The 23,809-nt window shown below is 37.2% G+C and overlaps 2 protein-coding genes across 3 annotated transcripts in view; both read left to right on the top strand.

The window, feature by feature from the left end:
• Positions 1 to 4,591: 4,591 nt before the first annotated feature.
• Positions 4,592 to 11,198, top strand: LOC135099951 (uncharacterized). The gene is made up of 2 exons (XM_064002686.1): positions 4,592 to 4,851; positions 9,679 to 11,198. The coding sequence occupies exon 2, from the start codon at positions 9,842 to 9,844 to the stop codon at positions 10,907 to 10,909; it is 1,068 nt and encodes a 355-aa protein (XP_063858756.1). The 5' UTR covers positions 4,592 to 4,851; positions 9,679 to 9,841; the 3' UTR covers positions 10,910 to 11,198.
• Positions 11,199 to 11,720: 522 nt separating this feature from the next.
• The window catches only part of LOC135099949 (nonsense-mediated mRNA decay factor SMG7-like), a 28,045-nt gene continuing 15,956 nt past the window's right edge, over positions 11,721 to 23,809 (top strand). Inside the window, exons 1-7 of one of the 2 annotated variants that reach the window (XM_064002682.1) lie at positions 11,721 to 11,886; positions 16,588 to 16,675; positions 19,848 to 19,976; positions 21,240 to 21,358; positions 21,472 to 21,636; positions 21,780 to 21,962; positions 22,954 to 23,143. In XM_064002682.1, the coding sequence (XP_063858752.1) occupies positions 11,861 to 11,886; positions 16,588 to 16,675; positions 19,848 to 19,976; positions 21,240 to 21,358; positions 21,472 to 21,636; positions 21,780 to 21,962; positions 22,954 to 23,143 (900 nt within the window). In that variant the 5' untranslated portion in view covers positions 11,721 to 11,860. Of the gene's footprint in view, positions 11,887 to 16,587; positions 16,676 to 18,522; positions 19,358 to 19,847; positions 19,977 to 21,239; positions 21,359 to 21,471; positions 21,637 to 21,779; positions 21,963 to 22,953; positions 23,144 to 23,809 lie in introns of those variants that run through there. The other variant, XM_064002683.1, reaches the window with a different exon arrangement.

Here is a 23,809-nt window from a genome sequence, read left to right as displayed (position 1 = left end):
ATGAGTTCTACAAGAATAGTGGTGAGGTGGTGACTGAGAGAATGACTGAATTACTCAAACAAGTGTGGGATGAAGAGAGAGTACCAAGTTAATGGAATGAATGTAAGATGACTCTTTTTCATAAGAGAGGATGCAAGAGGTAGAATGAGCTGAAGAATTACAGGCCAATAGTTTTAGTGAATACAGTAGACAAAGTCTTTAGTGCAGTGCTAAATGAATGACTGTCCAAGTGGATTGAGATTACCAGAGTGCTAGTGGAAGAAAACGAATTCTGTGTGGATAAAAGAGCTGAGGCTAATTTGTTTGTTGTGAATGAGATGACAAAAAGAAAAATGATGGAGGTAAACTTCATCTAAGTTTTCTAGATATAGAAAAAAACATATGATAAGGTAAACAGAGAAATGCTAGATAGGGTTTTAGAAAAGACTGGGTTAAGTTAAAAGATAGTAAATTTAGTGAGGAGTATGTATGTAGACAAAAGCTAAGTACAGACTTGGGAGTATAGAAACAAATTCGCTGAAAAGTGAAAGAGGAGTTCAGCAAGGATGCATATTATTACCAATCCTATTTGACCTTTGTACAGAAGAAGCAGCAGTCAGGATGAGAGGAATAAATGCAGGGTTAAGAGTGGGAAATAATTAGATATGCATGTTGTTATATTATGCTTATAATATGATGGTTATGACTGAGTCAGCAAAAGAGCTCAAAGGCTTGTTAGATGTTGTGGATGGGTATAGTAGAGACTTTGGAGTGAGGTTTAGTAGTGAAAAGAGCAAGGTAATGATAGGTCATAGGATGAAAGAAATGCAGTATGAAGACTTGGAGAGAATGAGTTGCAACAGGCACAAGAATATAAATACTTAGGGATGTGGATGAGTCTGAATGGGTGTGAAAAGGTAAGCATATTGAACCAGTGGGTAGGTTGACTGGGAGCAAGTAAGTATGATGTGCTGAGAGAAGTGTGGAGAAGTGTGGCTGTGCCAAGTAGAATGTATAATATAGATGTGATTGCATGAAATGAAAGTAAAAATAATAAGTTAGAAGTGGAACAGATTAGAGTAGCAAGGATGGCACTGAAACCACCTAGGCATACAGTGGAAGCTTTGAGAGGTGATATGGAATGGAGCACATTTAGGAAATGAATTACAAAAGCAACACTTAAGTACTTGAGAGAATTGATAATGTAAGAATAGCAAAAAAAAAAAAAGTGTATCTGTGGAATGAAAGTGGTAATAAATGGAGTAAGAGGTGCATGTGAATGACAGATAGGAGTGGATTACAAGTTGTGTGGCAGATTAGAATGGGTGGTAAGAATAAAAATAAGTGTGTATGGGTAGGCATGAGACAGAGTGGGAACTGAATGGGATGTAAAAAAAGTGTGGAAGACTAAGATAGACAGAGAAGTGAAGTGTATGGTACTGAATGAATGGAAGAATGAGATGGAACAAAAGAGCACTCTAGAATGGTATAAGGAGAAAGAGGCCCCAATGTATGAAAGCTGGCAAGATGGAAGTCTGGGTGATGATCTCTTCCGAGCTATGGCACGGTGCATGGAAGTGAATGCAAGGAATTACAGATGCTCTGAGTCCCGCAGCAAAGTGTGCCAGATATATGACATGGGAGAGGATGAGATAGTGGAGCATGTGATGCTGGAGTGTAAAAATATGAGAGAGACAGGATAAAGATGATACAAGTAATTCTGAGTGAGTTAGGGCATAATAATAATGAAAGAGTGGAGAAGACAGGAAGATGGATGGTGCTGATGCTACTGGGACTGTGTGGATGATTGAGGAAGTGAAAGAGTTCCTGAAGAAAATGTGGTGTGCCAGATGTAGGGACAATTAGTGTGGAGGATACCTTTTATCCTGCTTGTTCTCATTTCTTTTTTTTTTTTCCTTCCTACAGGAGTTGCTGTTCCAAAGGTTAAAGAGCATGGAGGCTTCATGACAATACTTCCATGCTCAGGAACAATTCCAGGCTACCTTTAACATTGAGATCAAGATCAAGATAGAATTGCTGAGAACCAGATAGGGTTTGTGAGAGTAGGTAGAAGAAAGAATGTATGTAAACCATGATGAAATGATGAAATCAGAGCGGCCAGGAAGGAGCGAAAGAGAATGAGTAGACAGAGTAGATGGCTAAGGAAAAAGAGGAATGAAAGCGATGAGGCAGAGGATGAGTATCAGAATGCATGGGCAGCGTATGTGAAGCAGCAGAGGTTAACAAGATGAATGGTAATGAATGCTACAGTGAAGAGTGAAAGGAGTGTGATTCAGTCTTTAAGGGAGAAAGGTATGGAAGGTGGCCGTGAATGGTACAAGTTCATGAGAGGTGAGAATATGTCAGGCAGTGTTGGTGTGGAGAGTCTGAAAGTGGTTAGTTATAACAGAGAAGGAGGGAATCAGGGAAGCAATCAAAGGGTTCTGGGAAGAAGTAGGTGGAGTAGGTGAGATGTTTAGTGTGAGAGAAGGATGTGTGACACTGGAAAGGAAGAATGCAGATGAACTGGATGAAAGAAGCAGTAGGGAGGAAGTGGAGAGGTGTGTGAGAAGGCAGAAGAATAGCAAGGCAGCAGGTCCAGATGATATACCATATGAGTTCTGTAAGAATGGTGGGGAGGTAGTGATAGGTAGAATGACTGAATTATTCAACCGAGTGTGGGATGAAGAGAGGGTGCCAAGAAAGTGGAATGAGAGCCAAGTGTGCCTGTTGCATAAGGGAGGATTTAAGAGTAAGAATGAACTGAAGAACTACAGGCCCATTGCATTAGTGAATACAATAGGTAAAGTTTTCAGTGCAGTGTTGAATGAGAGACTGTAAATGGATTGAGAGAGCTGGGCGAAGAACAGAATGGTTTTCGTGTGGTTAGGAGAGCTGAGGGCAATATGTTTGTGGTGAATGAAATGATTGAGAAGAAAAAGAAGGATGGGGGTAAATTGTACCTAGATTTTCTGGATACAGAACAAGATAGAGTGAACAGAGAAATGCTAGGTAGAGTCTTAGAAAAGATTGGATTGAGTGCAAAGATAGTTAACATACTGCAAAGTATGTATGTGGACACAAGAGCTAGATACAGACTAGGAGACATAGAAACAGACTGGGTGAAGAGTGAGAGAAGAGTTAGGCAAGGCTGTATATTGTCACCAATCCTTTTTAGCCTGTATACAGAGGAGCTAGCAGCCAGGATGAGAAGAATGAATGTAGGGGTAAGTGTGGGGAATGATAAAGTATGTGTGCTTCTTTATGCAGATGACGTAGTTGTTATGAGTGAATTGGCAGATGAGCTTCAAATTTTGTTGGATGTTGTGGATGGGTATGAAAAAGATTTTGGAGTAAGGTTTAGCAGTGAGAAAAGCAAGGTAATGAATGTGAATAGGTCAGAGGATGAAAGTAATGTGGTATGGAGACTTGGAGAGAATGAGTTGAAACAGGTGCAAGATTACAAGTACTTAGGGATATGGATGAGTCCTAGTGGGAATGGAAAGGCAAAGAATGAAGAGATAAGTATGGTAAACCAGTGGGTAGGTCGAATGGGAAGCGCAGCAAGGATGAGAGCAAGTAAGTATGATGTGTTGAGAGAAGTGTGGAAGAGTGTGGCTGTGCCAAGTATAATGTATGGTATGGATGTGATTGCATGGAATGAAAGTGAAATTGATAAGTTAGAAGTGGGCCAGAACAGAGTAGCAAGGATGGCACTGACTGCACCGAGGTGCACAGCAGTTGAAGCCTTGAGAGGTGATATGGGATGGAGCACCTTTAGGGAAAGACTCACAAAAGCCACACTTAGGTACAAGATTAGGCTTGAAAGAATGGATGATGCAAGAATAGCAAGGAAGGTGTACCTGTGGAATGAAAGTGGAAGCAAATGGAGGAAGAGGTGCATGAGAATGACAGACAGGAATGGATTGCAAGTTGTGTGGGCGATAAGAATGGCTGGGAGGAATCAAAATGAGCGTGAATGGGTGGTAACAAGAGGAGGCAGAGTGGGAGCTGATTGGGATATCAGAAAATGGAAGAATGAGATAGACAAGGAAGTGAAATGTGTGGGACTGAATGAATGGGAGAATGAGCTGGAAAGAAAGAAGACCCTGGAATGGTACAAGGAGAAAGGGGTCCCGAGGTATGAAAGGTGGCATGATGGAAGCCTGGGTGCTGATCTTCTCTTCCGAGCGAGGGCACAGTGTATGGATGTGAATGCAAGGAATTACAGATGGTCTGATTCCCGCAGCAAAGTGTGCCAGATGTGTGACATGGGAGAGGATGAGACGGTGGAACATGTGGTGCTGGAGTGTGTGAAGTATGCCAGAGACAGGAATGAGATGATGCAAGTGATACTGACTGAGTTAGGGCATGATAGGAATGAAAGAGTAGAGAAGACAGGAAAGGAATGGATGGTGTTGTTGCTGGGATTGTGTAGAGAGGCGAATGAAAGGATGATTGAAGCGGTGAAAGAGTTTCTGGAGAGAATGTGGCGTGCTAGATGTAGGAACAATTAGGATAGAGGACGCTGTTCGTTTCTCTTTTTTTTTCCCTTATACAAGAGTTGCCGATCCAAAGGCCTGGCTTCGGAATGATCCTGAGTCACCTTTACTGTCAAGATGAAGATCAAGATCATATCAAAAGAATTCTCTGAAAGTATCTGTTTTTACTGTATTCATTACTCGCCTAGCAAATTCATTACAGTTCAGCGTGTTGCATCACAAAGGAGAGGTGCAATGTGTGGGATGAGCTGTACTTAGAATATAAGAAAGGGAAACTTTATTCCATCCATCCAGTGAGAGAAACCTTACCAGTGGCTGGAAAGGAGTCAACCCGAGGAACAGCTTTGGCAATTACCTGCAGTGATTGAAGGTAAATTTCCTTTTTCATGTAAGTTGTATAATCATTAAGCATTTGCATGTTATTTCGGTAAGCAACATCCTCTTGATCGAAGCGAATTACACAGCTATTTAGAGATAAAAGGAATATTTAATAAGATTAAATATGTAAAAAAGATATCAATTGTTAAGATAAGAGAGAGAGCTTCATGTGCATAAAAGAAGCCGTATTTCGATATTTTCCTTGGAGTCATATTATTGTTTTAACAATGCCTTTGCTGCTGCTTCTGTTAACTTAATTGATGTCACTGGATATTACTGAAATAACATTGCCATTTTCATCTGAGGGCTAGGTTAGGTTAGGTTTAGATTCATTCAGCTCATTAATATCACTGCTGATCCTTTCATTGTATAGTACATCATGAATTGATAGTGTTGTAATTTACAGTGAAATAAACAGCCATTGTCTAGACATCAATAGGGTAAGATAATCTCCATAATCCCTGCTGTCATGTTCTTAATGGGTGTCCTCTTGCCGCATTCTTCTTGCTAATATCATAGAGTGGATCTCTTCTTGTTTAGTATTCAGTCTATATTTATCATTGATAGGCAACAGATAGTAATACTGATATTATTTCATTAAGCTGCATCCTCCACATGTAGAGTCCTTAAATATTTCGCTCTGTAGATATTTAAAGTTTTATGAGAATTGAAATGAGTAAACAAATGTAGAATTAACCTAATTATCCTATTATCAGTTAGGGAATGTACAGACTCATAGTAGGGTTAGTTTGTTTGATTTCCATATATCCTTAATTGTTTCATCAGAAGGTTGTACATAACATATGGAAGACTGTGGTAGTTGGAAGATGTGATATTAGCAGGATATGGAGATAAAGGGAGGAAGACACAGGGTGGGTTGGCCAGTGTCAGTGCAACCTTTTCTTGAGAGGAGATTCTTCTCAATACTAAAAAAAAGAAAACAAAAAAAAAGGCGAGAAACAGTAACAGTATACAGTGATCTTAAGAAATGTTCTCTAACAAACTTACATTATGAACAGTATTTTTTAATAAAACCAAATGTCTTTAATGAATAAATAAATAAATCTATGATGAAATTTGAGCACATTTTTGTCATTTATAATCTTTAAAAGAAAAAAAAAAAGACATTTATAAATTAATGAAGTAACACATTGTGGTAAACAGATATTTGCACATAAATTTAAGTGGACAAGTGAACCAGGGTACACTTTAAGTATATTATCTGTTTGCTTACTTCTTCATGACCAACAGTCTGTATCCACCTTTCACTACACTGTCACTGCTCTTCAGCTCAGATGTCTCATTTGATTTGGTTAGGCAAAATCACTCCACACATATTCTTAGTGAAATACATTGGAACAAGATAATGTTGGATCTCCCCAGGAATCTCCTACTGGCAATGTCATCATTATTATAATAAACACAGGTGCAACAGCATTGTACAAATGGAAAGAGACTGACAAAGGAACCCAACACTCATGCTTATTCTGGTGATCCACTAACCATCCAGACACAGCAGGTGATTAGTATTTACATTACACTTCTTTGGTGAAGACTCATCAGACATTATGAGAACTCATTGAAGTTTCTGAGTGTTATCTTTGGGATATCTCAGTTCAGTTTCTACTGAACATCATGTGAGCACAGTACAACCCTAGCTCTTTTCCACTATGTTACAGTGAGAGTCCATTTCTTCCTAGCTTGCAACAGGAGCCAAAGATACTTTTGTAACCTCATTGCTTATTGGACAGTGGCTCTTGTGATGTGGTTACTGATTGGTCATAACTCAGTCAGCCTTACTCATGCTTAGCATAAATGTTGGCTTCTCCATAAAAAAGTTTAACTAGTCTCCCCCATTATCTCCTTATTTTTGTGCATTATTATTATTATTATTATTATTATTATTATTATTATTATTATTATTATTATTATTATTATTATTATCATTATCATTAGACAGAAGAATCATAGGTTACAAATGTCTTAAGAGGAAGTAATTTAGAAAGTGCAAGTTTAAGTCACAGTTAAAAATGTTTATACTGTTCTATGCTGCTTTTTCATGAGATTGTTGTGATACCTTAAATAAAAATAATGGTAGATTATAAAGAAAATCTTCCTGAACAAGATGGTGTTATCAGATTTAAGTAAGGCAAAATGGAAGGGTAGTAAGCAGCTCCTTATCTCCAGCTATTGGGGCAAGTCAGTAGTGGCTGTGTGGATGTGGCCACCCTCACCATGCCAGTCCACTGCTGTCCTGGATCTATGCCTTGGGATAAAATGTAGCTTACTACATTTCCTGTGCACCTAATCTTAAACTTGATAACATTGTTGTTTCCAGATTTTTTTTATCTTGATTATTTTCTCTCATTTTTCAACCTTGTTATAACATGTTTCTTACCTCACTGAAGTGTCGTGTTATGTGACTTGGGTGATCGTGTCCCTTGACCTTCTTTGATTTTCAGTCATGGGGATGAAGTGGGAAGGTCCGCATGCCAGGTTGTTGCTCTCAGGGATCCTGTGTATTAACTTGTCTCTCTCTCTCTCTCTCTCTCTCTCTCTCTCTCTCTCTCTCTCTCTCTCTCTCTCTCTCTCTCTCTCTCTCTCTCTCTCTCTCTCTCTCTCTCTCTCTCTCTCTCTCTCTCTCTCTCTCTCTCTCTCTCTCTCTCTCTCTCTCTCTCTCTCTCTCTCTCTCTCTCTCTCTCTCTCTCTCTCTCTCTCTCTCTCTCTCTCTCTCTCTCTCTCTCTCTCTCTCTCTCTCTCTCTCTCTCTCTCTCTCTCTCTCTCTCTCTCTCTCTCTCTCTCTCTCTCTCTCTCTCTCTCTCTCATCTATAATGACAGCAGGTTAATTTTGTGCTTTCTAGCAGTGTGTCCCAAAAACTTTAGTTGCCTTTTCTTTATATATGTTTGTTTGTTGTAATACTTGCTGATATTTTTTTCTTTTGCTGTCCAAGGTATTCTGGACATTTTTTGTATTGCCTGCATTTCAAAAACCTCTAGTCTATCCCTAGCCTCTTTGTTTAATGTCCATGTCTCACATACGTATGCTAGGGATGACCACCTGTATGTTTCAAGTACTTTCATTCTGGTTGCCTTGTTTAGGTTTAGATTGTTTAGGAGTATCCTCATTTTCTGGAGACTGGCTTTTGTAATTCCAATCCTTTTCTTGATTCAGGGGCCATCTGCTTTGACAGTATTTCCCAGCTAGCTGAAGGTGTTTACTTGTTTAATATTTGTGTTGTTTATGTTTGTGTTACATGGAAGAATCTCATTTTTTTTTTTATATTACCATTGTTTCATTTTTCTTAATATTAAGTTTTAAGCCATATCTCACTCTCTTTCTCTTTACCATGCTTTCATTTTTCTTAATATTAAGTTTTAAGCCATATCTCACTCTATTTCTCTTAACCTCATTTGCTAAGTTTTCTAATTTCCCTTCCATGTCTGCTATCAGCACCATGTCGTCTGCCTTTCTAATATTGCTTACATTTACCCCTCCAACCTCTTTGTTCTCATAGCCTTGGATGGTCCTGAGAATTATCTCTCCATAATAGGACAAGGTAATTGGGGAGGACACACAGCTGGGTCCAATGCCTCTTTTGGTGTCTTTCCTGTCTGATTTCATCTAAGTGTCTACTGTTGTCTTATGATTCCGATACAAGTTTATGAGAAGTCTTAAGAACTTAACATCAGTTTTTGTGTTCCTTGATAGATTGGAAAGTTTTTGGTGCTGCACTTTGTCAAAAGCCTTTCATATTCAATAAAACAAAGGAAAAGGTTTTTCAGCATTTCTTTTGCCCATTCTCATATGTTCCTCAATATACATATTTGAAGTGGATTTATTTTTCATAAATCCATATAACACATTCATAATCTATCTAATCTATCATTCTCTGTCCAATGGTCAAGAAACCAAATACAGCATTGCACAAAATAAGAGAGATAAAGGGAAGAGAAGTTAAATGTTTAGTGTTAGGAGATCAGTGTATGAGCTAAACAGAAGACTGAGCCATGAACCAGTCACAATAAGATTACAGGCCAACATCCAGTCAGTTATGAGGTTATGAAAATAGTTTAGGAGCCAATTGCAAGCCAAGAATGAATGGAATGTATATACAGGGAGTAAAGACTGGCAGCTTTTCATTCCTGTTTAGCTACAAGGTCACGACTCCCTGGGTCACAACAAGAAAGGAGACAAGCTCATAGTGTCTCCATCTAATCTGGACTTCAAATACAGCTCCACTTCAGCTGGGAGCAGAGTGCTGTGAGCCCTACACCAATGGACCACTACCTATGTTTAATATGGACTTTGTTTGATGATCTTGTTATAGACATTATATATATATATATATATATATATATATATATATATATATATATATATATATATATATATATAATCTCATTGAATGTGATAGCTAGTTGAGCATTTATTATTTTTCTTAAGATATTTTCCTTATATCTTATGATTGTCTTATATTCTTTTTTAATTGGCTGTATGACTTTGCCAAATTAAAAAAGAATATAAGACAATCATAAGATATAAGGAAAATATCTTAAGAAAAATAATAAATGCTCAACTAGCTATCGCATTCAATGAGATATGTATTAGAGAAAGACTCCTGCCCATATACACCCTTAATATATATATATATATATATATATATATATATATATATATATATATATATATATATATATATATATATATATATATATATATATATATATATATATATATATATATGTAACATTTTACAGTACATTTCTTTCCCATATCTTACCTTATAGCTATTAACATTTTGTTTATCTTTCTTTGCAGAATTGTTGGAGTCAACAAGAGCACTTATGACAAAGTATTCATCTTATCCATACTTCTGACACTAATTAATGAAATAATCAGAAAAATAGTAATGAGTAAATATGAATAAGAGACAGTAAATTGTGAATGGCATACAAATTATAATAGTAACACATAATTTACCATGGATAGTGGAAAGTTAACTTTCATAAGAGAAATTTGGAGGACTGGGAAAGATTTAGGTCTTCCAAATGCTGACATTGACCATATATTTACTTCTGTCATTTATGAAGAAGAATACAAAGAACAGCAGTCATGCCAAAGGACACAACGAGATGAGAATTGTAGCAAAAAGAAAGGGTTTGCAAAAGTGTGGAAAGTGCGTGTCATTGCTTCAGCAGCATTTAAATTGTGTGCCATTGCAACAACTATCAGCATCTTATGTTTGGCATTCATATACCTCCACAACCCATCCAAGAAGCTGGTCATGCGAAACATTCAAGACATGATATATCCATTTTTAACTTCTCTTCGATACATTACTTTACCAGTACTTGAGAGGTACCCTCACCTTAGCCAGTGGTATTCTGAGGAGTGCTTGATCAAGAATGCTTTTTTTGATCAGTTAAATATAGACTGCTCACCATGTGAAGGTGAAAATTCACCAGTGTATACAGAAAGTTTGAACAGTTTTTCTAGTGTATATTATAACAGTGGAAAGCTAGTGGTGATTTCAGATGCCATGCATAATATTGTAACTGTTAAAAGTATTTTAAATATGGTAGACATCAGTGAAGAAATTAATTCTGGATCATTTCGGCTTTCATCAGGAAATAAAGAACTTAATTTAGGTACACATGATTGGGGATTACATTTACCTAAGGATGATATTCATATTGAGTGGAAAATAAATAAGTTAGAAACACTACACTTTGTTCGTAAAGCGTTTCCTCGGGTGTACTTTATTCCTCAGGAGACAGAAGTATCTCTTCACAGATATTTATTTATTGATGGACCAAGATCTGGCTCATACCCTCTACCCCTAACAGAGTTTGCAAACATTGTCCTCATGCAGGGTGAAGGTAAAAGTTCAATAACAATGATTCCATCCAATCACTGTAAGACTGCCTGTAAGGCCACTGATATTGTCTTGAATCCCTCTCAGGTGCTATTTTTTAACTGGGTGTATTGGAGACCAGTAAGACAAGGAGGAAATTATACATCACTTTTACTGATGAGCTCTTTCTATTAAATAGTGAACATTTGATAGCTGTAGGCTGAAAGAACTATATTATAAACTTGTCATAAGTTCTAGTTTCTGCAATTAGGATTAGTGTCCTATACATGTATTTTCACAAATGTTCATTTTTCCTTGAAAAATGTTGATTACAATTTTTATTTATTTATTTATTTATTTTATATCGAGAAGCCTGTTAAATTGCAGAGATTTAAACATTGTATTTGTAATAAATAATTTAGCAAGAAGGATGTAGAACTGCAGGGACTGGAACATTGTATTTATAATAAATTATAATGTCAAAGATTTGTCTGCACTGTATGCACTCATTTTGTTTATATATATATATATATATATATATATATATATATATATATATATATATATATATATATATATATATAGAGAGAGAGAGAGAGAGAGAGAGAGAGAGAGAGAGAGAGAGAGAGAGAGAGAGAGAGAGAGAGAGATTAAATAAAGCTCTAAGGAATGTTTGTGGGTGTATGAGAGAGAGAGAGAGAGAGAGAGAGAGACTGGCAGCGATTCTGTAAAATCACGCGTGATTCACATTTCGGCTCCATAACATTTTAAAAGTGCATGCAGAATTTGAATCTGCAAGAACACGGGATTGCTTCAAAATAAAGTGAAAATATTAAATCTCAGGTTGAAGGAGACGGAGTTATTAATTGCCGAATCCCGATTGCGATCTCTGCGATATATGTATATAAAAAAGTAATAATGCTAATTTATAGTTTCATTAACTGATAAGTAATTTTGTTATATACTTTTAGTTAAAAACAATATATTTTTTTTATTCCTTTAAGTAATTCGTGAAGTCCACAAGAACGGCAGCAGCAGCACAGCTGCCTCGGGAGTCCTCGGTGTAAATAACATGTAAACATGGCAGACGAAGTTTGCACAATGCAATGAGAAATACCTCGCCCAGCGCTACACCGTTTACATGAGATGAAAACTGCTAGTCAGCTCCTAAGGTATGTATTCCTGAAGGTGGTCGTGATTGTGCTGGAAACATAAAATAACAAGAAGAACTCGACTACTGACAGTGGCGGCTGGCTGGGGAAGGCAGCAAGCAGGGTACTGGTGGCTCGTAGTGTTCCTCAGGAATGTATTGTGTTTGGCTGTTAGACCTGCTCATTTGGTTTATTATGGCAAGCCGTATCCTGGATGGCTGGGTGGCCTGTGTGAGGTTCGGGTTGTGGGGGAAATTTTCACTGCTGGCAATGTTGCAGAAGCTGGAACTCCACAGGAGAGAAGATGAGAATGATGCGGGGGTTAGGGTTTGTCTTGAGGGAATTGGTATCAAGAGTGGGTGAGAGAAGGGCACCTAGGCAATGCTCAGAAATGAAGCCATGAAACTCTCATGCTGGAAAGGATGTACCACAGGAAAACACATAGGTTTTAGGAAACTTACATACATTACTCAATGCCAGCTGTTACGTGTATCTGCAGTTTTTTACAACATGCAGCATATAGGTTTAGCTTTTCCCATGTGTTAAACTCATTATTTGGAGTATATTTAATCTGAAATTTACTTTTATAATAAACTAATAACAGAAAAGATTAAAGATTGTTCACTGGTGTTGTCTCAGTTTGTCATTGTATGGTTAAATAAATTATATTGTATTATATTCCTTTGAGGGATTAGTAGGTCAAGATGAAGTACAGTGCATCTATAAGCTATCTGACCAATTCCTTGATGTCACTGCTTCCATCAACCAGTTAAACCTATTTTGCAAATTTACTTGTTATTTTTCAAGGCCTCATGTCGTACGTCATATTTTCAGTTGTCAGTTGTTGTCATCAGTTTGCACAGTTTTGAGGATGTTTATGAGGGATGAAGATGAAGCTTCCCCTTACCCAGATAGGGTTAGGTTATAATGTTATAAAGTTAGGTTTAGTTGTGAAAAGCCTCTCATCTGTACTGTTGCAGCACCCACTACTTGCACCACCACCCAGAGCTGCTAGTAACACTCTTACCTGGACAGCCAGCAACTCACACAGAAAAGTCAGGACAGCACTTACTGCATTACCAGGTGCCACAATGCAGGTGGAAGCAAGTCACAGGAATTGGCATACTGTGGAGTGCGAGGCAAGAAGGACATGCAAAGGGTATAATGACACCACAGGTGTCGCTAGAGAACAGGGCACAGTTATCTTGTGTCTCACAGGGCACCAGAGGCACCACAACTCCACTTAAGACTCCACTGAGTCTTAAGTGTGGCACACACCATCCACACACATTCGCTGGCCAGAGTTAATTGGGTGTCCATACACATGCAAGGCAGAGTCACTCAGACATCCCTGCAGAGCATGCAAGGCCAGATATGGGCATCATAATCCTCACACCACTATAAGTCTCAGCACTGCTGCCCAGAAGGACAAGAACCTGGCATCCCAACACACAAGGTGAGCACAGGAGCAGAAGCACAAGACATGTCTCTGAGTGTAACGCAGGAGCTGCAGCTGAACACAGCTAGATCTCTCTCAGCTGCACTTCCCAAAAGTGGTAATCCTCACAGCCACAGGATGTCTTTCCCATGCAATCCATCCTCAGATCAGTTCTCAGGTACACAGCAGACACCTAACAGAGGTTCCTTCCAGCCTCTGTTCTTCCAGCAGCAGGGAAGTTCCACAGCCAGCTCTGATCTCTACCCTCTGTGGTTCTCCTCAGGCCGACACTCCCTCTGGCCTCCACAGCACCTTGTGCAGGCCATCACACGTTCAGGCACCAAATCTCTGGTCACCACATGTGTATTCACCCTCACTTCAGGTCTGCTTATCAGTGCATCCACAGCTGCTGTCTACAGACCCATGGGCACCAGATTTGGCTTGACACTGCTGCTGTCTGTGCTGCTCTGCTCCATGTCTGTGTCTGGTGGCCAACTCCATAGGATGTCTTCTCCCCTCTGAGCCTCATTGCTGACTGATGCTCACAGTTGCCTGCCTCCTCTCTCCACAAAGTGTGGGATCCGGAAATCTCGTTCATTTCCACACCTCACTGCACATGGCTGGGGAAGCAGGGGTCAACAGGCATAATCCTACGGCCACATAGCAATGTCTCACTTAGCAACACCTCCTCCCAACACACTTTATATCACACCCATACTGTCTGTTTTCTGCTATTGTAACAGTACATAAGAGACTGAAGTGCAGCTATTAGTTGGACATTGATTGATATCAAAGAGATTAATGAATGGCAGATGGGGGAAAGTTCCCCTTGCCAGAAGGTTGAACATTTGTCCATTACCAAAGAAATAGAGAAATATGGAAGTGTTATATTAAACTATAGTTTTACACCACGCTATTCATCTGTAGCAAAACTTCATTTTTATTTAATACTTCCATTTCCTTTATCTCATTCTCATTGTACACCAAGCTTGGGGAGCTTGTGGGAAAGTAGGGTGTTGGAATGGGAAAAGCAAGTGTGTATTGTCTAATACTAACCAAGGTTGGTTTCCCCTATCTCTGGACACCCCACCCTCAAGAGTAACTGTATGTCAGTCTCTTGGTCTTGTGATAGCGAGGGTCATTTTACCTTCAAATGTTTATTTTTGTAATGCTAATATGTAGGCTCTTCCCCTGTAGATCCCCCTTAAAATTGTGCTAGCTGCTTTTTTGTCTCTTACCATTCAAGTCAAACTAACAGCCATTCTTCAGTTTTAGCCATGTAACAATGACGGGCTTTTCAAAACTAAGGATTTAACTTGACATTATAACTTTGAGATCAGGGCACTCTAGTCCCTAAAGCTGTGCTAACAACTTTGGGGTTGTCAAGATAAGATGATGTGTTACCTTAATGGCAGATAATGCATTGGTTTGCATTTGGAACATGACTGAATGCCACTTCTTGTTAGGTACCATGTTTTACCTATTTTACTTATCATTCTCCCTATTTGTTAGTTGTTGCCCATGTTTCAGCAGCATTATGATTATGGTCATCAGTGTCATAATATGATGAATATTTTTAGATATCATGAATGTTCCCACAGTGGTAGAAGGACAGCCAGATTGCACACTTTGCCATTGGTTTGGAAGAATATGGTTAACAAGTTGAGTTTTGCTAAAAGGTCTGGAACAACTATTATATAGTGAATTTCTTTTTATATAATCCATCCAGAAAGTTGATAATACTAATGGTTTGCAATACTGCCACCATATTCCCTGCATATCCTAAAAGGTCCCTAAGTGGGACAGTGTTGTGGCATTGTGAATCTGATCCTCCATGTATTCCCAAAATGAAGCTAGATGTGATGTCTTGTCTCAGCTGCCTCCCTTTGAGAGGACATCAGACTGGTACATATATAGATAGATATACTGTATATTATAAATGTTGAAAAGTGAAACAAGGATATCCGTGGGATTGATGGGGTCAGCTTAGGTTAAATGAGGTAGATTAACTGAATACATATTCAGCTTATGATGTGGAATGCATGAGAGTCCAAAAATTTGGTTAATATTGTCTGGGTGAGTTTATCATGTATCATTGAACAGCATATCCCACTGTGTAATCTGCCTGTTTGTGACATTTCCTTGCCATATAATGTGAAATAGAATGGGGTTGAAAAGCCGTGCATCTCATTTCCTTATCTAATTTTGCCTGTATTCAGCTTTCCATGTCAGAGTTGTATCTCATTCAATTTCTTTTTCCTGGTTACTGGTCTTCTTAACTGTACAATCACAAGAGCTGAATGTTGCAGCATCATACTTTGGCAGCATAACATGTCTGAAACTATGTACATGGTATGCTTTTAAGAATACTATCACTATTTATAATGTTTACAGGTATCATTTATTATTTCATTGTTTGGGACTCAAAACTAACTACAGTATATTAAGCAGTATTTGGCAGTACTGCTTCTGGATATATGTTGCTACTAGTGATGAGTGTTCCTAAGGCATACTGCATGCACAGGTTTGGACACAGTGTTGACAGGTAGGATGCTAGAGTTTGATGATGCAACCTTCAGTCACTGTGTGATTATAATTAGTGCATGCCATCCCTCTCTCTGAGTCTTGCCGCACATTCATTTTGGGTTTCTTCACATTTTGTTAATGTAAGAGTATCTTCACTTCTTGATCACTTCCAGTAGTGATCTCTGGGGCATGGCATTGATAAAGTTTTCCATCTTCCTGTATTGTGGATTCGCTCATTACGTCCCTAAAACTAAATTGGCCAAAACCTAATTAGAATCCCTCCCCTTTTAGGATCTTTTTAGATCTCTCTCTCTCTCTCTCTCTCTCTCTCTCTCTCTCTCTCTCTCTCTCTCTCTCTCTCTCTCTCTCTCTCTCTCTCTCTCTCTCTCTCTCTCTCTCTCTCTCTCTCTCTCTCTCTCTCTCTCTCTCTCTCTCTCTCTCTCTCTCTCTCTCTCTCTCCATGTCTTAATGTTAACCATTATTCTCTGTGTCTATTGCTAAAAGAATAGTTAAATAGTACATAAGCTACCAAATATCATTAAATTAAACAAATAAATAGAAATAATTTATAAGTAGCTGTTTACAGATTGGTTTCAAAATAGATTACTAGAATTAATTAAGCAATAATTTGCTGGTTTGTCTCTGATTTTCAGAAACAAAACCCTATTAATCAAGTATAGAAAGTGAGACTAAGGATATCTATATATGTAAGCTTTTCCTAATGTATATAAATACATATACATAATTTCTTTATGCAGGGAGGCTGAGGGTCTAAAGAGTCGTTTGAGCAGTTGCAGCCCTTTAGTGGGTAATAATGAAGCCTGGGCTGTTCAGCATCAGCTGCAGGTTTGTAATTCAAACTGACTGTTTTGGAGTATGGTATTGTTTCCAAGTTTGAGATTAGTTCCAAATTCAAGATCTAACACTAATAAATGTTTTTTTCCCTAGCATTCTACTTTAAAAATTAATAACTTTCTTGCCTTTGATATTAAAGATGTATAGAAACAGTTAGTCTTGAAACTGACAAAGTTATGTGCTGTATTCATTTTTAAGTTTCAGTTATATGAGTGATAAGATTCATTATAAAGTTGAATGGTCATTTAAACAAATTTAGAGAACATTTGAAATTAGGAATATCTGCAACTGATTTCTTCTTGGGCTTAGTTGCAATCTAAATTGATGCCATATTGACACTCAATGCGACAGTCAGCCCTGATGAAGTCAGCATGGATTCAGGATTAGTGAGGTGTGTGGTACCTATAAAAGTGAGTTTTCTTCACTCATCTGCATATTGTATGTGATGTTGCATGGATCTAAACAAGACAGAATAAGTATGAAAACTATTTATGCTCTGAAAAGTCTGTAAAAAAAGGATGAAGGAAAAAGGTGGTCAGCTCAAACATGGAGGTTTGTAGATCTTTGGGGGATATTATTTTTCAGGAGTAGATAGACTGCAGTAGTGTTATAACTGTCTGTTATTTTCTTAGGTTTGTGGACTCAGTGATAGTGTTTATTTTTAGAAGCCAACAATTTTTCTATGAATAAATATCATCATATAGGTGATCCACAGAGCAAGGACACACAGTACCCCTCTACTTAGATACATTCATTACTGAAGAGCCACCTAAAGGATCATAGCTGACTTTTGAGGAAGTTAAGTTTGGTTTGGTAAGACCAGTTTAGGTTTAGCATCATTAGTAAAGCATGGAATGGTGGAAGGTAATAGAGTGAGACATGATATCAGAACCAACTCCAGTGGAATATTTCACCTTTAGAAAATTGGACAACCATGTGGGAGTGACTATTGCACCTTACAGCCTTGACTTTTATGAGGCATTAGTCACCAACTGAAATGATAATTACTCCTCAGGAGGTCCCATAAGCACTGACATAGATGGAGCATTCATAGTGTGGTCTCTAAAGACAATTCTCTTCCTTCACATTACACTGCATGCACCTAACACATCTACACATTTCACTCAGAATTAAGATTAGAAATGGCACTAAAAATTGCTCCAGTAAGACCAGCCTTGGATTCCCCTATCTGGGAAGTGGACCAGAAATGTCCTCAGGTCCAACCAGTCTTCTGGTATCAACCCAGTGTCTTGATAAACCCCTCAATTATTTCTACATAAACTTCAGCAACATTTATGGTCTAAGATCTAATTTTCAATTTGTGGAATACCACCTCTCTTGTAGTAAACCTCATCTTTTTCTCACTGAAACACAGGTGTCTGAGGCAACTGAAAGCAAGTCCTCTGTTCTCCCCTACTTCATCATCAGTTTCAATCCAAAACTGGATGTTGTCTCGATGTGTGCAGTGACCTAACTTGTTCTCCTGCCCATGCTTCTGAGTCTCCTGCATCCTTGCTGCAGAAGGCTTTCTATTTTCTCCCACCCCTATTCTGTCCATCATCCTAACATAAGAATTAACCAGTATTCCCGGTATTTTATATCTTTTTATTGTAAACTCTTGAACTCTTGACTGATTCAGTATTTCCTACTCCCTATGACTTAGACTTTTCAAGAGGTTGGTTTCAGGACACTTCTTGTAATTTTGGATATTCTTTTTGGAAAATTATCTTTTGGAATAGGCATCTTCAGTGGGCCTTTTTTTTTTCTGTCTTTTTGTTGCTCTTAGCTAGAGCCTCTCTTACTTATATAAAAAAAAAAATAGTGACTGAGTTTTTCATATGTATATTAAAAATTATTTTTGAAAGATAAGAAAATAAGCAACTATCAGGGAAAAACTCTTTTATCTCATTCTAGCAAACTCCTTTTAATTTAATTTAATTTAAGCAAACTTCCTTTTAATTCTAACTTCTTCCTAATTGTATTCTTCATTTTAACCCTTAACTTCATTTTAGCTGTATTCTTCCATTTAACTCCAGTGTGCAATGATTTTCTAGTATACAATAAATCAGTGAGGTTATACAAGAGAAAGTACAGTTGGCCATAGATGTCAGACGCTTCAAGGTGATGAAAGTGAGAGTTATATGAGAGTTAGGGCAAGGTGAGTTGTTAAGGGTATCATTTATTGTTTTTATTTTGTGATGTATGTACATACTATTATTATTAATATTAATAATAGTAGTAGTAGTAGTAGTAGCAGTAGTATGGTCTGGCAAATCTAAATTGGTGCATGTGAACCTCCTGGTGCACTGTTGCTGCATCTTCAACTGTCAAACTAACCTCTGTTTCACATGCCTGTGCTGTTTCTTGGGAGATGAAAATTTGGTCAATTCATCATTTTCTTCATTATGCTTGGTTGCATATTCTATCTATTGTTAATTTACCCACACGTGTTGCTGCTGCTGTTTGAGATCTGATCTTTGAAATATTAGTAAAGACTTCTTTATTCTTCTCTCTTTGAAAAATACTGCAGTAATTTACTTTATATGTATGTAATATCCTTTGCTTAACTGTGTAGATGTGTACCATCTAGAGAAGTTTCCATTGCGGTAGATGTGAGTGCTGTAGACGTGATGACCTGACCTTATGCAGTGCTGGTGTGGATGGGACAATAAGGTGACAGCTGCCCTTCACTCAACCTGGCATTCTGAAGCAGTGCCACACAAGCAGGGTTTCATGTGTCATACCAAGTTCTTTATATTTACCAACAAGAATGGATTATTCTTAAAAATGTATAACTTTATAGTCAAATATAAGAATACAGAATATTTTGACATGGTTTACTGACAGAGAAAAAGAACAGGGTGCTGAAGTGGGGGGGGGGGTGGCATTTGGCAAAAAGCAGCTGCCATATCTAGAGGATTAAGTGTCATGTGTGCCAGCTTAGATTTGACAGACAACAGTAGTAGTAGTAGTAGTAGTTGTAGTAATATATTTGATTTTGTAATTTTTTTACTAGTTTTGTTTTTGTATGTTTCTGTTTCTGCTTATTTCATGAATGTTTCCTCAATTTTATGTGTAAAAGGCAAGTTACATAGAATACTTTAGGATAGTTTTTATTCTGTTCTTTAAAGTTTTTTGATAACTGAGTATATTTAACTCCTAGGTGGTATGTGGGCAGCTTTTGGTCCATTGGATTGAGGCTGCTTTGGATCATGGGGTGGAACGAGACCTGTGGAACCAAGGTTTTAGGAACACAATAACACAACTTCAAGCTCAGGCTAAAGATAAACAGGTAAGAAACCACAGCTGTTTATATGTTATCATACATATATACTTGTTAAACAGTTTATATATATTGGATATATGCTTTTTTCATCACTTGGTCTGCTATTCATACCTGTTGATAACTGGTATGTTGTTTTCAATTTGGGTTTATTATTGTAGTGATTATTTTGGGTTTTATGTTAACTCATTATCTTCAAGCTGCAATATATATATATATATATATATATATATATATATATATATATATATATATATATATATATATATATATATATATATATATATATATATATATATATATATATAAACACACACACACACACACACACATAGTGGACTCAGTTACCGAATGTCTCCCTTTCTGAACAACTCGGTTTTTTAATAAAATTTTAACTCTTAATTGCTTCAGTTGCTGTACTATAATTCGGTTTTCGAACAAAGTTACTTGATTTCAGATACTACAAGACACAGCAAAAGCTGCCATTTATTACTAATTTACAGTTTCTATAAATATTTCCTTTGTTTTTATATAACTGGAGGAGAGACATAGAGGATAAGATAGTAATTCAGTCTTTGAAACAAGTTAAATGTGATCCCATTGAAGAAGTGGAAGAACCTCAATGTAAACAAACAAGGTTCGGCGCTCAGGAATAATCCTGAGCTTCCTGTGGCTCTCTCTGTGACCTACAATGCCATCACTACTGCACAACTGCATTTTCCCAGTAGCTTTTCCCAGCAGCAAGATGTTTAAGTGTTATGATTACCTTCATATTGGCAGTGAATGGGTTGCTCCTCTCTGTGTCACTCTGTGAGGCTTCCCTCACATAATCAATGACAAAGAGGATGCCTGCATGACCTAAACAATATCTTTTGATGAATTCTGTGTCACCAAGTGTACCATCTGATGCTTCCCTCACTTAATCAATGACAAAGAGGATGCCTGCATGACCTAAACAATATCTTTTGATGAATTCTGTGTCACCAAGTTTGGGGAAAATAGTTTTGGTTTTCGAACAGTTTGGATTTCAAACATCATTCAGGAATGAATTAAGTTCGAAAATCGAGGTTCCACTGTGTACACACACACACACACACACACACCATACACACACACACACCACACACACACACACACCACACACACACACACACACACACACACACACACACATATATATATATATATATATATATATATATATATATATATATATATATATATATATATATATATATATATATATATTGCATAATTTCTTTCATCTGACAGGGAGGTTCAAATGAAGCTCGGGATTTGTTAGGATGGTTTCTCAATTCAGCTAGTGGATTCTACCTGCAGCTCTTCAATCAAATATGCTCAGAGTATGGCCTTGACTTGCCTTTTCGGAGGTTAGTACTTTTTTCTGCCTTTCTTTTTGTTGCACTTTGTGTGAATAAACAGCATGAAATCACTGCTTTTTAAAATATGACTTACTAGATACTAAAAGTGAATTTTTATGCAGGAAGGACAGCATATATGGTGTAGTAGACCTAAATGTGTCTACACAAACAAAATCCAAAGCAAGCAGTCAGAAGAATGCCTTGTATATCTGCCAGTACTGTTTGGTGCATCTGGGAGACTTAGCAAGGTATCGCCATCAAGCTAAGCAAGCAGAGACATATTACAGGTACTTTATTTTGGTTCTGCTTCATAAATTTATGAGACAATTTTTTAACTTTAAAATGATATTTATGAAACTTCTGTGACTTAGGAAAGAAAATGATGATGAAGATGACATGAAGACAACACATTGTTTTATATATGTTTCAGACATGCAGTTATGGTTGCACCAACCAGTGGCCACCCATATAATCAACTTGCACTCCTTGAGGCTGGGCGAGGAAACCGTCTAGCGGCTGTGGCACTTTATGTTCGAGCCATGTGTGTGCCTTGTCCTTTCCCAGGTGCTCCTGCAAATTTAACACAAACACTTTCAAAGCTTTTGGCTTCTTGGTAAGTATGAATTGCATCATTATATGAATGCTTTACCACTTTATTCAGCTGGTAAAATAGTGATTAGTATGTTCAGCCTAAAACTGAGGGATTGGTGGCTTAAATCCTTGTCTAGGTACACTATGTATTTGAGATTATGCTCTATCATCTTTGAGGGTGATATAACTTACAATGTTCCTCTTTGATGCACAACAGGAAAGCTAGCCTCTGATATACTACTGTTTTTGGATTAAAAGATCATGAACAGGTTTTGTGTGTGTGTAGGCTTTTTAAGACTACAATATTATCAAGTTGATATGTACTGCTTTTCTTTCATTATCTATTCATGTTGGAAAAGTCTGTTGTTTCTGTACATTAGAGCCTTATTTTATCATAAACATTGTTTTAATATTAAGTGCAAGTATTATTTATCATTATGTTGACTGTTGCACTTATTCTTTTGTTCTCTCTCTCTAAATTTGCTTTTCATCTGATTTCATCTTTCTGGAAACTAAACAAAAAAAGTGACTATAACATAAAAGTATCCTACATATTTTTTGTTGAACACTCTTTTCATCCCACAACACTTGCATCTTTGCTGTCTTACCTTCTTATTCTTGTGGTTGGCTTAATAGATAATAGATAGTCACTCTCCACATTTTTGCCCAACACACTTATGTTCCCTTCTCTTTTCATTTATGTATATATATATATATATATATATATATATATATATATATATATATATATATATATATATATATATATATATATATATATATATATATATATATATATATATATTAAGTGTTTTCTTGATTTCATAATCATGGATGTTCTTTTTTCACAGTTCATAACCATGTAATATATTTCTTATTCACATTTCCTCATTTCCTGATGTTTTTATCTATAGTACATGTGAAGTGTCTTCATTTTCAAATGTAGCTGTAACTTTGTAGGTTATTGTAATTTGAAATAAGACCTTTATATTTCATGTTTCATTTCATTTCAGCCGTAACAATGATGTGAGTGGATCATCACGAGTCACAGGAGAGGAATACACAAACCTGTTTTTACAGTGCCATGCACGGCTTTATTTAAATGCAGATGCTGTACATGCTCAAGAAGCACTTCCAACCCTCTCCTCAGCCCTGTCCACTTTGGTAGCTACCAATGCATTTACTAGGACCAGTTTGATTCAGGTGTGTAGTTACCTATTAAAATCTATTACTATTGAAATCTTAAGAAACAAGATCAGATATTTTGTATGGTGACATTAAGGGAGTAAGATAGTGAGTGCTGTTTATCTGACTGCATAAAGTTTAATGTAGGAAATTTGAAAATAATGAATCATGGATTGATTTGGGTAGATGTATTGGTTTACATTGCATTTATACACTTAGGTTTACAGTATCAAGTCATCTAACTTTAATAACATCTTAATTGCTACTCTTTGTATTCTTTTCAGTATTCTCATATTTTTTTTGTAATTTATGGGAACTACACAAGCCTACTTTTTCTGGCATATATATAGGTATTTCTAACCATTATATAACAGGCACTGTGATAGTGTGGATGGCCTGGCCTCACACTCTGGCTGGGCTGTCTGTGAAAAAGCCTGCCACCGTATTCCCTGTATGTTTTAAGACCACTAAAAGGAGCAGAGTGAGGAAACTAGGAACATTCTGCCCTGTGTTTTTATTCTTACAGTGAAACAATTTGTTTTATCTTGTCTAGGCCATTTCCCTTTACAGAGGATCTCATTTTGGTATATAGATAAATAGACTGTGCTGGTACAGCATTAGCACATCCATAATAAATATTTGAGGTCCATTTAGATATTTCATTACAGGTTTTCTTATGTGACC

This window comes from Scylla paramamosain, chromosome 4 (genome assembly GCF_035594125.1).
Source record: "Scylla paramamosain isolate STU-SP2022 chromosome 4, ASM3559412v1, whole genome shotgun sequence".
NCBI lineage: Eukaryota > Metazoa > Arthropoda > Malacostraca > Decapoda > Portunidae > Scylla > Scylla paramamosain.
The sequence above is the reverse complement of the archived record's forward strand: the minus strand, read 5'-3'. Positions and strand labels throughout refer to the sequence as shown.